Here is a 16,933-nt window from a genome sequence, read left to right as displayed (position 1 = left end):
CCTAAGAGGAGCAGGGAAATATGCTGCAAACCTGGGCAGTTAAGATGAAGTGGTCAAAATACTTGGTGATGTGTTGATTAGCTCCCACTGTCCTCCTTCTTGCTGACTCGTATAAGCACTCACAGACTGATTGTCTTGAGAAAGGGTTCTCTTGGCATTTTATAGTATTTCCAGGCAGAATATTTCTATTTTAAAGGAACAGTGTTCAGTTTAATGTTCCAGCCATATGCCAGAATTTATAATCCTTCCCATTTAAAGCAGTTCATCTAAATCTGATCCCAGTCCCATGCAATAAAAAAATATAATTAAAGGTGAATGTAAAAATTATTGAACAAATATAATAAAAGGGCAATTAAAGTGTTCAGATATAAAAATGCAAGAAATAAGGTGAGCCCTAACCTCTTAAATTATTCCTAGAGCAAATATACTTAATCACATAGATTCCATTCTTTTTTTTACCTTTTGCCCAGACCTGCAGGAAATACTGTTAAATTAGGAATACATTCTGGGTATTTTTTCCCTAATACTTACTAAGATTCACAGGAAGGATAACTTGCTATTAACATAGGCTTCTCTTTTTTCCCTTAGAATTAGCATACTCAGGGTACCAGTGCACTCTGTGAAAAGAGCATCTTGTTTGACATTTCTTCATGGATTTTTTTTTTTTTCAATGAATATATCTAATTCCTTTTTGTAAAGCTCATGTAAGTTTTAGGCACTCTCAGTGTCCCATTAAAAAGTACTCCAAAGCTTAATTCAGTGAACTACCAGCTCTGCTTTCCTGTATGAACTTGCTATCTGCAAGTTTCACTTGGTGCCCTAGCTGCTGTTAGAGGAGACAGTGGCAATCATTCTCTTCTCCCTTTCTTGTTCCTGCCTATTCACAAAAAATGTTTGCAAAAGATCCGTCAATTCAAATTGAGTGCTCTGCTGGAGATAGACCTTTGCCATGAGATTAATGGGAGTAATGTTCTAGGGGAAATGCTTGATTATCTGTAGGGCCAATCCTATAGTCAGGTATTATATGGTGATCAGGAGACTTCAGAGGAGCCGGAGTTGGACACCTGGTTCTTGGAAAAGAACCAACTCAAATTGCAAAGACACTGAAAGGAGGAGTGAAGAGAAGGCCTCTATAATGTTAGTAAGGTTTGAAACCATACTGATCATGATTAGTTTGATGAATTAAAATATCTGTTTTCAATATGTCATGAACTTTAAAATGCCATGTCCATTATGTTGTGAGTCTTGAGAGCAGCTTTGAATTCGGGGTACATTTTTCTTTACACTAGATTGCTAATCTGAAATGCAGTGTCATTGGCAGGTGTGTTGTAGCGAAACTTCTGAGTCCCGTGGCTGTGATCAAAGCTGGAGTGGGCCGTCAGTGGTGATTAACGAAGATACTGACCCTATTTTTTCAGCAAGCTAAATTGAGAATTTGTTTTTAATCCTTTATAAAAACAAAACCAAGCAGAATCTAAGCCAGGAAACAAATAAGCAGACACTTCTTTGTGTGCATGAGATACAGCAAATAGGATAAAAGCTATTTGTGGATTTAGTGGTGCTTGTTGATTAACACCTACACATTCTCTAATGGCACTTGCTGCTGCTCCTAAGTTAATGCACTTGACTGGTTTGGTTCCCTGGCTCGTGGCTTTGCTCTGTGGGAACATTCAAAAGCTTGCTGAGTGAAGCTGAAGATGGGCTAGAGGTTTGGAAGCAAAATCAAACATCTCCTAAAGTTAAAAGTTCTCTGGTTTTTGAGAATTTCATTCTGCCCAACTGTACAGGTGCTTAAGAGCTTAAAGCACTTTGGGTGGTTTGTGACAGACAGTGGTTACATCCAGGATGAAAACCTCTGCTGCATCTTCATGGTGAGGGCCATGAGGAAGATTGTGCTCAATTGCAATAGTTCCTGGGACCTATGGGTATTCCCTGCTGCTGTGATCCCTCAGAGCCAGAGCCATGAGGGAAGTTCTGCCCTGCAAGAAGAGGGGCAGGGGTGGTGTGAGGCGCTGGCTGGAGGCTGCCAGGGATGGGGAGGGCTGCAGTGCTGTCCCTGTCCCAGGCTCTGAAACAACTCATGCTGGCCCCACCACGGATCAGTGCTGGTAACTCTGCTTTTCTGAGCTGTGCTTCAGTCAGCTCTGGGGTCAGGGGCCTCCATGGATAACAACCTTGGATAAGCAGGAATTTCCCTCCTGTCATTTGCTCAAGAAGGGACAACTGCTGAGGGAAGAGCATGTCCCTCCTTTTGATTTTTACCCATAATGCCCATGTTAAAGATGCGACATAAATGCTGATTTTGGAGGAAAGCTCTCACTAAAATACTGCCCCACTGGATTGGGTGGCATCATTCCCACAGACTTTAAAGGTGCCAGGGTCTTGTCCTTTATCCTTCTATTCTGAGCCTCTTCATCCTGGAGAGGATGTTTGCTCAACCAAAATGAGATATATGTATGACCCTAATGGGCAAAAATACTCCCCAATGTTAAGAAAGATTGCAGTGTCTTGGGAGTGCCTGGAGATGTGAGGGATGGGTCTCCTCTCAGGAGCAGAGCCAGCTGGCATCCAGACACAGGCTATTGGGGTAACTCTGCTGATAGTGTGATGAAGAGTGCAGAGAAATAGCAAAGATAAATGTTCCAAATCTTGGAATATTAGAAAATGCAATAACAAACTCAACTTTTGTCTGCCAGAAATCAAACTGAAACAATTTAGGAGGAAATATACTGGCATCCTGTCCCTCTGCTCCCTCTCCTGACTCCCAGCCTCCCTTTTTTATCTTCTTTGATTTTTCCATCTGGCTCATCTAGTTGAAATTTGAACTGAGTCTGAACTTTCAGGATTTTGTGGGATATTTTGCGGGATATTTTGCATGGTAATCTATCTGTCTGACATCACTGCAAGATTGTGAAATCACTAAACCATGGTTTCTCCTTGTTGTCACAATGAAAACATGTATTTTAATAGTGTCCCATAACCCCTTTAGTGGTTACAGCACAACTCCCACTTCTGGTCTCCATGACTTGGGAAAGAATTATATACACTGGCTGAATTTTTTAGCAGATATAACAGCAAACCATATTTGGGAACTTGGGGAGAGGGAAGAATAATAAAAAACCAAACAGGACTAACAACTAAAAAATGCACTGTGCTTGCAAACTTTAATAGGCTCTTATTAGAGATGGACTTGAATCAAAACCTTGACTTCAACACAGCATGAAGTACAGTGGGAGTTGGGAGTTCAGGCCCATATCAGACATCATGTCAACATATCTCTCTGTAAAGGGTTGAACCAAACCCAAAAAGCTCAAGGTCCATCAGTTAAGAGGTTAATGAGACACAGAGACCAAAATATTGTAACCTGCATGAAAAAAGACTCCTTTGTTTTGAAGCATGTAAAGACAAAGACAGTCAAGAAAAAATGTATTGCAGAGGTGTTTTATTGCCTTTTCAGATGATTTCTGTGGAGTGTGTTTTATGAGCTTTGGGTACACATTTTTACATTACTGCTGAATAAAGCTCTCATTGTTCAAAGGGTGTCACCTGGTGACTCATGAATTTCTTCCAATGCTGCTTAAAAAAACCCTCATGTGAAATTGAGAGTGCTGCTCTGTATGTACCTATGAGCCTACAGAAAAATGAGCCACTTCTGAGCTTGATCAGTTACTGGACTGGGGAGCCTCAGACAATTCGAGATTGATAGACACAGGGAAGAAGTGAAAATATAGCTTCATCTCTGCTCCTCATGTAAAATAAATCTCCTTGATTTTGTGTCACAAGTGCTGATTCTGTATTTCCAACTCAGGACTTCACTCTGGAAGTATGAGTTGAATTTAAAGTGAATCTAAGTTATCTTTTAATGAAGGTCTGCCTTCTCCTTCCTTGAGTCAATGCCAGTGCAGACATGCGTTTTGCAGAGCTAAGAGACAACAGGGAGGTTAAAAGGATGCTTAGATGGGAAAACAACTGCTTTACATGATTTCCCTGATTTTCTAGGTCAATCTGGATGAAGCAAGTCTTTCAAACCAATCTTCTCTAGCAGCTTCCCAGTGGTGTGCCCAAGTTCTCATGTGTGCTGTGTGCCTCTAGCCCAGCCAGAACTCTGCTTTTGAGGGAAATGCTCTTCCCAGCCAGGTGAGTGTCTGTAGTCCAGAGCTGCAGCTGGAGTTATTTTCAGAAAATTGATCCTATTACAGAATCCCACCAATGCACTTTATAAACCAACTGTGGCTTAACTTGCATACTTTTAATATTTCATTTTACCATTGAACCTATGTACTGGCAAAATCATTTAAACAGTCCAGTCTTATCCCTCTCCAGAGGACTGTTTGGTCATCTTGGAGATCAGATTTTGCTTTATCTAACCAAAACTGTGTCTAGTGCATCTGCAGCAGAATTACCTCTATGTCAGCTCTTGGATCTCTCTATTTTTCTTCCTCTATCTTTGCTGTTTCATCATCTAGTACTATGTGAACATTTTAGAAATACAGTACATAATCCTCTGATTAAAACTAGTTGAAGTAAAAAGAGCACAGATCCATGTCAATATCTACAGAAAGAGGTTGGTAGAGACATGTTCATAAAATGTTTTCAGCTCTTAAGGAATACCTTTATACTCAATATCAACAGCTGAGAAATGCACCCTGCCTGGGGAAGCAAAGAATGGACTGCTTTGTGGAAATCCGAATGCGTGTGTGTAATTGAGATCTTGAGACTGGGGTTTTATACCCATTTTACACATGAGGATATGAGGAGACAAATTACACTGGCTACTGTGACAGACTGTGCCAAGGGAGAAGGCTTTTACTCCCATCTCTGGGAGGCTTTGCTGCATTTCCAATTTGCATTGTACAGGTTTGCTGCTGTAGGGCTGCACTTGGGCAGATGGTTACTGCATGCCTGGAAGCACAAGCGAGGAACTGGAGAAGAGAATTCATCCTATCCCAGAGGAAAAAGATGCATTCTCTCTGGCAGCAGGGCCTGCAGGAAAACTTGGTATTGAAGATCTTTTCCTTTTTCTGCAAAACATTGAAATATTAGGAGGAAAAAGCGAGGGTAGGCAATCTCATTGTAATCCCTCCTTGCCTCAGGGACAGGGAGTCAGGAGATACCTCTAAGTGGTTCCCCTGGGGGAGGGATAAGGTGGTGTGTGCACTGACCATAAAGGCCTAAATAGCTGATTAAAATATAGTTGCAGACATTCAGGATGACCAGATTTTCAGGCGTGCTGAGAATTCATAAAAGCCTTTGAAGCCATTGTGAGACAGCAGTACCTTTGGAAGTTGAGCATTATAAAACTGAGCCATGCCTTAATATACAGAACCAAAAATATGTAAAAATGCCCACTTTGTAACCTCAAGTACTGAGCAATTTTAAATGCAACATACTAAGAAAAGATAAAAACGAACACAGTGCACAGTAACTTAACTTACAATATTTAGTGAAAATACTGGTATTTTTGTTCTAAACACTGCAACTCTAATAAGGACACCAAACTATGAACAATTTACATCCAAATCAATGCATTGACCAGACAGAGAATCTTCAAATTACTGAACAACTCAAAGTTAGTGTATTTTTCCGTGTAACCTTTCGTATTATTAGCAGCAGAGTCCTAGTTACTCATGTGAATGCAACAACCAACCAGTCAACAGCTAAATATGCCTACAGGTCTGCCTATGCTCTATTACAATATGTCTGATTGATAATCCTGCAAAGCTTCTTTAGTTTGAAAGGACAGCCTGTTACTGGTTCCCAGTATTCCCTTTTTGAGGTGTGAAAATAAAGCGTTCTCTTAAAATTTAACTTTCCCCCTGTTGTCTACACTAGAGGTGGCTGAAATGCAGCCTTAACCATTTTATTTCAAAGAAATCACAGGAAGCATCAGGTGGCAGTGACCTTTCATGGCTAAAGATATGAGCTACATTTTTCATTAATGTAACTCTTGGTCCCAAATGCTGGAGAGGAAACAACAGACTTCAAATCATTCTACAGGGAATACAGGGGATTACACAGCAGTAACATAAGAAAATCAAAACAAACTAACTCTTTATTCAGCTAAAATCCTGCTGCAGTTCTGCTACAGATTTCATCATTCTGCCTAATGGGATTAAGGCACACAACAAGGGGCTCCATTCTCCCGCATTTCTGCCTTATTCCTTTAAGTGCTGCCCAATTTCAGAGCCAGGAAGATTCATGAAAAAGTGCAAATACCAAATGACAAATATTTTCCGTTTTTGATGATTGACTCTGAAGAAGCTTGACTTGGACACTTTTGCTAATGAGGTGAAGTCATCTACTCTGCAAGTCAATGCTCTTGGGAAGCTTGTAGATGAATTCCATGCTTGGCAGCATTCCCCTTTTAAGTTCCAGTTTGTGGCTTTTTTCATTCTCATTAGTTAAAGGTTCTCTGTGACTTCATTCAACCCCAAAAGGAATTCTGCTTTTTATTTACTAGCCAAGGAAGTACTGGAGCACTGCTTCAGAAAGGGATTGATGTTTGTGTGAAGCAAGGGCCAGCAGCTTTCTGGAAGCAGAAAACCACAGGGGTCTCCATAGGGGTCCACAGGGTCTCACCAGCCAGGGCCCAACTCACCACCCCCTGCAAGGAAGCAGAGGAGGTCATGAGATCACAGGTTCAACCAAGTTTCCAGGTCACCATGCAAGGCTATTGTGATAGGGCAGGGTTGATGTGAAACCAGGAGGTAAATCCACAGGTCAGATCCTGTGAATGTTAGGCAGGTCCACAAAGACAGCAGAGGGCCTAGGTCAATGTCTTGGGGTGACTTTATGATGTGTATCCCATATCGTTGTTCTATGCCCAGAAATTAATTTTGTGCCTTTCTATGCCTTTAAACTGAGCCTGAGAGGGGGGAGAGGAAAACTGAGTGTACTTTTTCAAAGCAGTTTGCAGCTTGTTTTCATGTTTGAAGGACACACAGATACACACACAGACTCCTCTCAGCGTTTGGTTGGCAAGAGGAGCAGGAGGAAGCACCCGGCTTGCTTTCTTTGCAGCCAGCTTTCGGAGATGGAGAATTGAACTTTTGTTTCCCTGGGACTTCATTTTTTTCCTTTTTCTGTGATGGACTGTTTCAACATCAGAATATATTGGGAGAACTTTCCACTGAGGCCGTGGCCCTGGAGGTGGGCCCACCACCCTGTCCCAGCTCCAATGAGGGAAAAGAGACTATGGAAGGACTCTGAAATTTTCCCAGGTTTCTCTCAGCAGAGCAAGAGGTTTTATTATTATTTAGCATTACTATCCTCTTCCGGTGTGTTTGTTAAACAAATAGTTTTTATCTCTTTCACTTTCCTTCAAGGAAGATTTATTTTTTCCTGAACCTGGTGGGTGAGGGGTGGTTCTAACCTGCCTTCTCTCAGAGGATATATTTCCAAATTTGCCCAAACCGGCACAGTCAACATGGAAAGAGTTCTTTGGGCAGGGATGGCAGGCAAAGACATATTCAAGGCTACATATTAGAGCTGTTATGAATTGTAGATTTTAAAATTATATGAGGAAACAGCCAGTACTATTTGAAAAGTTAATGCTGTATTTGTTCAACATTGGTGTATCCGGCTTTCACCATGGCATTGCTTGAGAGTCCTGAGTTAAGCTGTGCTAGTCACAACGGTAGCACGGGCCAAAGAGATGCTCTTGCCTCAGAGACCTCAAGTGGGGGCCAGCGTTTATATTTGCAGTTTTATGGAGCAGGCACAAGGCTACCAGTGATCTGATTTCCCTGAGACACTCAGCAGTGCATGATACTGCAAAGCAGAAAACTGCCAGAGACAGAAAATTGCACTAATTTAGCTGGGACATGTACAATCTCTTCAATGAAGAGATTGAGTCTATTAGATTAATCTGTAGTTTTGCTCCAGCCACTCAATTGTAAGGGGGTTAAGCTGGAGACAAACAGTGATTCAATTTTATGACCAGTCTGAAAACACAAATAAATCTTCTGCTCCTGTGAGCTAACTGTCCTGTGTGCCCAAGTACAGGATGCTTTAATTGGGTGTAATAGCTCCAGGTCTCGACTTACGTACATGCACATCAAACACTCCCTTTAAACCATGAACAAGTGCTATTGAAATAATTATTGTATTAGCATCATCATCCTTCTATATGGAAATGTGGAGCATATGGCAAGCTCAACAGATGCCTATAGCTGCCATCCAGATAACATTATTAAAAACAAAAAAAACCAAGGAAAAACCATTTTATTTTTGGCATATTGGCTGAGAACACTCAGGAGGCTGAACTGGAGACTGCTGACATATTTGTCATCCTGCTGATTGCCTAATGTAAAACACAGAAGGCCAGTGAAGTGTGAGAAAAGCAAGACATTGTAGAGGACCAAAGCCCGAGCACTGGGACCAGGAAATTACAAGCAGTGACCTACAGTAAGTATGCAACAAAAGTGCAGAAACCCAGCTTCTTGCTGCCAGGGGACAGGCTGTTGACTGGGAACAAAGCTTCAGATTTCTCTCAGTGATTAGAAATTTGCAGTGCTGTGGATGCCATGTCCTGAACGTCCTGGAGGAAGAATATGGGCACTGTGGCTGCCAGCTGATTCATGGGGAGCAGCTGCAGAGAAAATGCCGCTTCCTGCCCTCCCAGATGGACGAAAACGGTCATGAAAAGGCCCCTATGAGGGAGGGTTGGACTTCAGCCTTCAAACAGATTTATGCAGAGATACTCTAAGACCCCAGATGGGAAAAAAACACTTCTCAAACTCCTGAATATCCTGTTCAAAGGAAAGGCTGCTTGTCCTCCTTGAGAGAATTTGTCAGGGTAATGTAGGGCACAGGGAAGAAAGACTCTGCTCTCCTAGACCAGGAGCTGGTTTCATCTGCTGATTTCAAATGGCTATGAGATTAGGCTTTTCTGAGTGAGAAGGTTTCCTTCTGTTCCAAAGGTGGGAAGAGGGCTGGGAAAAGGAGCTGCAAAGAGGAGCTGAAGATAGGGAATCACATGTGAATGGATGTCCTTGAAAGAACAGAGCAGATGCTTGAGCTGGATGCTTTTTATTTATTTATTTTCATAGAGGTTCTAGAATAATGACATTCTTGGTTAGTTTTGCTGTTCCTTAATATCCCTAAGAAGTGCTTTCTGATAAATGGAGGAACTACAGGGAAATACCTTTCTTGCTATGGAAACACCATGGTGATTTACATCAGTTTAAGGAGTTCTGCTTCTGCAAGTTCTTTGCAGCAATAAGATAATTTTCGTGGTTATTTTTTGAGTAGGGAATGCTCCTGGTACCTAACATGGTGCTTCAGACATTGCTCTCTCTTCCTAGGAATTCTGTGTAGCCTGCTGGGTATTCACTGGTAACACACAGGTAGCTGGGACTGAGATGGGGCAGATGACTTCAGTTTTGAAATCTGAATGGATTTTGTGCATTCAATTCAATTTTGGTTGCAAACAATCAAAATTAAGAAGAATTATGAAGGAGGTCTTAATTTCTCTTTCTCAGGAGAGCCACATGAGTAAAAGGAAGGAGTGTGAGTGTCTGTGTGAGAGAGAATATAGTAACTGTTATGGTAAGTGACTGGTGAAAGAGATTTACTCATTGTTAATTTGCCTTTCCTCTGTTTCATTGCCCATATAACGTGCAGTTTAAAAATATACACGAGCTAATTAGGAGACATATTCTGGAAGGGAGTCACAGCTACATGATGTGAAATTTCTGCAATCAGTGAAAAAATGTAAGGGGCTTGTTTACACAGTTCAGACATCCAACTTCAGCTACACTGCCACGAGTGGCTGAACTTGTGATATTCCTTTCTTTCTTCTTAGTAAGTATTTCTCCAAGAACTTGTAATGCTGCCTGTAATACTAGTCATTAGGCTGCTCTTGAAGTTTTTGTGTACACAAAAGCTTGACCATTTTTTCTGACAGTAGCTGTTGTTTGAATAAAACATGTTGTTACACATCCTCTGCAAAATTTGTTTCTTGTCCTTAATATTTTCTCCCAGGGATATTGCCAGTGTGATTTCTAGAGTTCCTTTAGGTTTCCATAGGTTTTCACACCCTTAGATGAGGTATGATTTATTTTCCACTGCCTCAAATCTGTCTTTATTTTTGGTGCATGTTCCCTTTCTACCTTACGATACTTAAATGATTTGAAGAATATTTAAGGAGATCTCTAGTTGTTTACCTCCGTGTCATTCATTATCAGCAATTTATCACCTTATGGTATCTTCTTCCCACTTCTAGATGTGTATAAACCACAAATAACTAGTATTATTTTAAGTGTACAAGAAAGACATATTACAGTGAGAAATAGAATCATAGACTTATTTATGGCATGTATTCATTATTGCATTACATATAATGTTATGTAATTCAATAATATACAGAACGTGCACTATGCAGCTGACTGTGTTCTGTGCAGCACATGGGACTTGCCATCTAACAAAAACCAGAAAAACAGCTTCAACAAACTGTATGAAAACCACGCTTTCAACTTAATTTTTCCCCTTTGATGGTTGCATTTGTGAAATTGAGATCCTGGAAAGCCATGAAGAAGTCCTCATCATGAAAGGTGACCTTTTACAAGATACCACATCCTGTGTGGTTAAATGGCTTATGCATTTATTAGCACCTTTAGATTCAGAGCCTGCCCACTTGGTGCTAGCAGAGGAATATTTTGCCTTCTCTGATGTCAGTGTGTGCTATAACACATTCCAGAAAATTCCAGAAAACCTGTGAAGAAAATGTATCATAGGCTTAAGACTCATGAACTTTAAATGGTTTGGAAAGCCTTTAGATAAAGTTTGAGAAGGGCAGGCTTTGCGCCTTACAAATATTGACTAGTTAAAGGACAAGGCTCAGCAAATAAGACTTGATAGAGTCAATTGAACACTTCTTATTATGTGTAGATTAACTGCCTTCCCACTTTAAAGGGTTTTATTTTGCACCTACTGTCTTCTTCAAGAAGGTTGCTGCAATCCTCTGGGACATTGGAGAAGAATTTCATTGCAGAAGGGAGATAATTTTTAGGTTGTCACAGAAAACCATACTCTGGTGGGACAGAGATTAGGAACAAAGGATACAATAAACCTCCACAAACAGATCAGAAGCTGGCCTGGAAATCTGAAGGGCCATATTGAACTTCTTTACTTGAATTCCCAAGTTTACAGGAAGTAATTATAGTCTGAAGATGGAGACTTCACTAAGGCTGGTGCAAAACTAAGCTCTGAAAAAGATATGTTGAAGAATTGTGTGAGTTCTTAAAGCTATTTAAGAAACAGAAGGTGGATCTTAATATCCATATTTAAGGATTAATCATCTGCAGCTGGTGTGAAATATTCACAAGTGAGAATAAAAGTAAACCTTCAGGCCTTCTGGTGAGGAGATAACTGTGTGGTTATGATGCTGCAGTGACAGCCCTGAGGTTTTCTGCTTTTTAGGGCTTCTGTAGATGGCACAGCCATCCCAGCAGGACAGTCCTGTGTGTGTTGTATAGTGGGTTATGCCTTTTCCAGGATATTATGTGCTACTGATCTTTCACAGACAGTTTTCACTGAGATGGTTTCCAAGATAGTAGATCCTTTTTTTGTCTAACAAGAGAAGCCAGAAGATAATTGCTGCTTAGCAAATAGCACAATACAATTTAACTGACTGTCAAAAAAAACCCCCAAAAGAAGAAAGCAGCAAACAAAACTCAGTAGACCAGTGATTGCACAAAACATGAATATGGGCAGGAAAGTATGCGCTAATATCACTGTGGTCACAAGGAAGCATAGGTGAACTGCATCTATAAAGTTTCTCAGGTCTGGTCTAGTCACTAGATCTACCCTGATTTACACTGAGTGCCTGGCCCATGATATATAACTGTAGTGGTTGCTGCTAGTTCTGTGAGTGAAGCTGAAATTTAGTTCAAGGTGACCAGGAAAAACTTGCACGTCAGTAAAAAAAAAAAAAGAAGTTGTAGGAAACAAGGTAATTTCAGCAATAACGTAACTATTGTGCAAATATAAATATCTTCTTCATCTCTTTCCATTACCTTTGTACTGTGATGAAATCAGCTCTGGGAATTCTGCTTTGGTTCATCTTGACTTTTTGAAGACCATGTAGTTATTTATACACTGCACCATGCATACATAGTGTTCATGGACACTTGCATCCTTCTCAGGGTTATTATATGGTGTATGTAGAGGATATAAATACATTTTGTCTTGCTGGGTAAAAAATTGGGTGGATGACTGGGCCAAAGAGTGGTGGTGCAGGGAGTGAAATCCAGTTGGTGGCTAGTCACCAGTGGGGATCCCCAGGGCTCGGTATTGGGGCCAGTTCTGTTTAATATCTTTATCAACAATCTCAAAAAGGGGATCAAGTGCACTCTCAGTCAGTTTGCAGATGACACCAAGTTGGGCAGGAGTGTTGACCTTCTCAGGGCAGGAAGGCTCTGCAGGGGGATCTGGATAGGCTGGATTGACGGGCTGAGGCCGATGAACATGAGCCAGATGTGCCCAGATGGCCAGGAAGGCCAATGGCACCTGGCCTGTATCAGCAATAGTGTGGCCAGCAGGACCAAGGCAGTGATTGTCCTCCTGTACTGGGCACTGGTGAGGCCACACCTCAAATCCTGTGTCCAGTTTTGGGGCCTCTCACTACGAGAAGGACATTGAGAGGCTGGAGCATGTTCAGAGGAGGGCAATGGAGATAGGGAAGGATCTGGAACACTAGTTTGGTGAAGAGCAGCTGAGGAAGCTCAGGGTGTTTAGTGTGGAAAAAAGGAAGCTCAGAGGTGACCTTGTTGCTCTCTACAGCCACCTGAAAGAAGGCTGTAGCCAGGTGGGGGGGTCACTCTCTTCTCCCAAGTAACAAATGATAGGACAAGAGAAAATGGTCTGAAGTTGTATCAGGGGAGGTTTATATTGGATGTTAGAAGACAGTTTTTCACCAAAAAGGTTGTTAAAAACATTGGGACAGGCTGCCCAGGGAAGTGGTGGAGCCAGCTTCCCTGGAGCTATTTAAAATATGTATAGATGTGGAGCTTAGGGACAGGGTTAGGGGTGGACTTGGCAGTGCTGGAATAATGGTTGGACTTGGCGACCTTAAAGTTCATTTCCACCCTAAATGATTCTGTAATTCTAAGATTTTTGCTTGTGAAATTGCAACATATTCTTCACCAGAAAAGAAAAGGTGACTGCAATACTTCTAAAATCTGCTGTTCTTTGTAAACACAGGTATGTGCTTGTAAGAAAGTAAGATTCAGACCTGAGCTCACAGTGGATTCTCTGATGCCCAATAGAGGTTGAGTTAATTCTGTCCCCCATCTTAGCCCACCTGTTTTCAGAAAGCTTTTGAGAACTTTGTGCCAGTGAGATCTATCCAGCTCTGTCAAATGAGGTGGTGGCTATGAAACAAGGGATCTAAAAGCAAATGAGGACAGAGGAAGCAGACACACAAAGCAGCAAGTGTGGTTACACAAGCTTAAAAATGAGGCTGAAAATAATTTGCTGCTACAACAGTGTATGACTTCTCAACATCCCAGAGCCATGTTCTACACTGTGGAGAGATCCTAGAGAAAGACAAGAATGAGATCCAAAAGGAGTTACAAAACCTCTCTGAAGTACTAATGAGATAAGGCAAAAATTATCTAATGCCTGGAGAGCTTCTCTCTTCCTCCCCCTTCACATCTTGTTTTGGTTTTGCACTTTGATCTGAGTTTTGAGAAAAATGAGTTTTTAACAAATCAAGTTATTTGAAAAACCAGCTAATATTTCAGGAACACGGTACATACATAGACAGCAGGCTCTAAAACTCAAATTAATAAATTGCCAAGTAGTAAAAGTAGAGTTTTGTTGAAAAATCCCAGTCATCTGATATGTAGGTGTACTCTACTAGAATATGATAGTTTGTTGGCTTTCCCTGCTCACAAACCATGTGTTCTAAGTAGAAAAAAAAAAAGAATTATTATTCTTGGATGACTTTTGACAGTTGGTCTGACAATAGAGTTCTCTGATGACTTGTACCAACCACATTTTGGTGACAAAATACACTGAATACGCTAGGGAAATACAATTTTCTGTGTTACTTGCACACAGTATTGGTAAAAAAAACCCTGCAGAAATCTTACCCTTCAATTGCACTTAGTGTCAGGACAGGAGAGTAGCTCACAGTGGACTTGCTTTTGTTTTATGAAACATTCCCATTCCTTTTCTCCCTGTTTTGGTTTCCATGGTTCCAAAGGAAAACCCTCTTAGTGTATTACACAATGGGAAGCACTTTAACCTTGATCATGTCAACTGATATCTTTGGTTATGGCAGTCATAAACTCTAAATGAAGCTTTTGCACCTTGGTTAGAGATGTACTACCTAGCATGGGTTGGATTGTGGCTGTTAGATCAACAAAAAGTAAATAAACTACTTTTAATAGGCATCCTGTGACTGTACTTAGGTAGTTTCAAAATGGATATCCCATTCGGCAACAGCTCAGTTTTCAGCATAATGTGACATAGAATTGTAAATATTTTGGTTTGATCCTGGAGATAAGAATGAGAATTATAGGTCAAAAGTGTAGTTTCTGGGGCTGATCAACTGCTGATCTGCTTCCCAGAGGAAGGTGTGACAGACATTGGACACTGCCTGCCTCTATCTTTTCATAGAGTTATAGCATCGTTTGGGTTGGAACGGACCTTAAAGACCATCTTGCAGCCACAGGACACTGCCTGCCTCTATCTTTTCATAGAGTTATAGAATCGTTTGGGTTGGAACGGACCTTAAAGACCATCTTGTTCCAGCCCCATGCCAGGGGCAGGGACACCTTCCACTAGACCAGGTTGCTCAGAGCCCCATCCAGCCTGGCCTTGAACACTTTCCAGTGATGGGGCAACCACAGCTTCTCTGGGAAACTGTGCCAGGGCCTCACAACCCTCACAGTAAAGTTTCTTCCATATACCATGTAAATTTCTCCTCTCCCACTTTGAAGCCATTACTCCTTGTCCTATCACTCCAGTTCCTGTTTGCTTTTATCTGATGATGTCCTGAAATTGTTGCTCATCTTCAACTGTAGATTCAGGGAAGGACTGCTTTTCCTCTTTGAAATGTCCAGGGCTCCCATGTGCTCTGGACAGACAGAGAACCAGATTTATCTTTCTAGAATTTAGTAGCCACATAGCATATCTGTAAATGTTGATGTTTGTGGCTTCTTTTGCCAGATACAAATTACAGTGGGGGTGTTGTTAAAGGAGGAATGTTTAGCTCTGTGGTGACAGAGCTGTTTCAAAAATGCTGCACAGGCTGCCTGCCAATTCTGGAAGGCATTGTGACACCCACTATATTTGTTTCCATTGCTATGCTCCACTTAAATATATACAAAAGACCAGCTGGGAATGACTCTCGCAGTTCCTGAAGCAGGACTCTGTAATGGCAGGGTTAGCAATGCCTATGGTTACATAGCCTGTTCAGGAGCTGGTCCTTCTTCTCTTTTAGTTCATATCAGGTTTTCAGTTTCCCACTGAATTTAATAGGCTGACTTTCTTAGAATTTTTAAGATCTAAACTTAAAATGACTTATGTTGTTATGATAGTTCACTGATTGATGTGGCTGCTATGGTTTTACGCAAAGGGCAGGGTGATCTCATTGCTATCTCTTTTAAAGTGATCAGCAGTCCTTGATCTGTTTTACACTTACAATATGAATATTTAGGAATAGCTGAAAAGAGACACAAAAGTATAAGCATGCAGAACAAACTGATGGAGCAGTCCCACCACTTTGTCCTTCAGTATAGCTGGGCAGCCTGCAGATAATTCAAGCCTTTACAGAGTGTCTCCTGCCTTAAATAAAGTGATTGCAAGGGGTCTCGATGTGCTTCCCAAGTCCTGCTGGTCCCCCTATTCCTGATATAAGCCGGGATGCCATTGGTTTTTTGCACACCTGGGCACACACTGGTTCTTATTCAGCTCCTGTCGACCAACACCCCCAGCTCCTTTTCTACCAGGCAGCTTTCCAGCCACTCTGCCCCAAGCCTGGAGCTTTGCCTAAAGTTGCTGTGACCCAAGTGTAGGACCTGGCACTTGGTCTTATTGAGCTCATACCTTTGGCCTCAACCCATCAATCCAGCCTGTCCAGATCTCTCTGCAGAACCTTCCAGAAGCAGACCAACATTCCTGCCCAGCTTGGTGTTGTCTGCAAACTGACTGAGATCTATCCCTGACCCCCTTTTCCAGATTGTTGAAAAAGGTATTAAACAGAACTGGCCCAAATGCTGAGACCTGAGGAACCCCACCCACGACTGGCTGGCAGCTGAGTGTAACTCCATTCCCCATCACTCTCTGGGCCCAGCCCCACAGCCAGTTCTGTACCCAGAGAGAACCATGTCCAAGCCATGAGCAGCCACTTTCTCCAGAAGAATGCTGTGAGAAACAGCATCAAAGCCTTTACTAAACTCCTGTGAAACAAGAGCCACAGCCTCTCCCTGGTCAACTTGTCATGGGAGGAGGTCATGTCTGTCAAGCAGGCCTTACATGAAGTACCTCAGCTTCTTCCTCTCCTTTGTCTCTGTGTTACCCCCCAATCCAGTAAAGGCTGGAGATTGTCCTGAGCCTCCTTTCATTGCTAATGTACTTATGAAAACATTTTTTGTTGTCTTTTACAGCACTGTGTGAATTAACTTCCAGTCAGGCTTTGGCCTTTCTGACTTTCTTCCTTCATAACCCCTCAAAAGCTGTGTAGGCCTCCTGCCCCTTCTTCCAAAGGTGCTAAACTCTCCGGTTTCATGGGAGTTCCATGTGTGTTCCAGGAGAGTTCCACCTGAGTTCCATCCAGTGCCCCGGCTGGCTGGGCAGGGTGCGGCCATGGAGCCCTGGTGTCTGTGACATCGGAGGGGACACGTCCCCACACCGCGCACGTTGCGGTGCCGCCGCTGCAGTGCGGCTCCAGCCCGAGGTGAGTGCGGCAGGGGGGGGGGGGAGG

The 16,933-nt window shown here is 42.0% G+C and overlaps 1 protein-coding gene across 2 annotated transcripts in view; it reads left to right on the top strand.

Annotated features, from left to right (window-relative positions):
- Window positions 1-402: 402 nt before the first annotated feature.
- LOC108446543 overlaps window positions 403-16,933 on the top strand; it is a 21,186-nt gene continuing 4,655 nt past the window's right edge. The window contains exons 1-2 of one of the 2 annotated variants that reach the window (XM_017733430.1): window positions 403-4,137; window positions 16,761-16,906. Coding sequence is in view for 1 of the 2 variants with exons in the window: in XM_017733429.1 (XP_017588918.1) it covers window positions 16,748-16,906 (159 nt within the window). In the remaining variant the exon portion in view is untranslated. Of the gene's footprint in view, window positions 4,138-16,548; window positions 16,907-16,933 lie in introns of those variants that run through there. The other variant, XM_017733429.1, reaches the window with a different exon arrangement.

The sequence above is a fragment of the Corvus brachyrhynchos genome, unplaced genomic scaffold, assembly GCF_000691975.1.
Source record: "Corvus brachyrhynchos isolate BGI_N302 unplaced genomic scaffold, ASM69197v1 scaffold34, whole genome shotgun sequence".
In the NCBI taxonomy this organism is placed as follows: Eukaryota; Metazoa; Chordata; class Aves; order Passeriformes; family Corvidae; genus Corvus; species Corvus brachyrhynchos.
The sequence above is the reverse complement of the archived record's forward strand: the minus strand, read 5'-3'. Positions and strand labels throughout refer to the sequence as shown.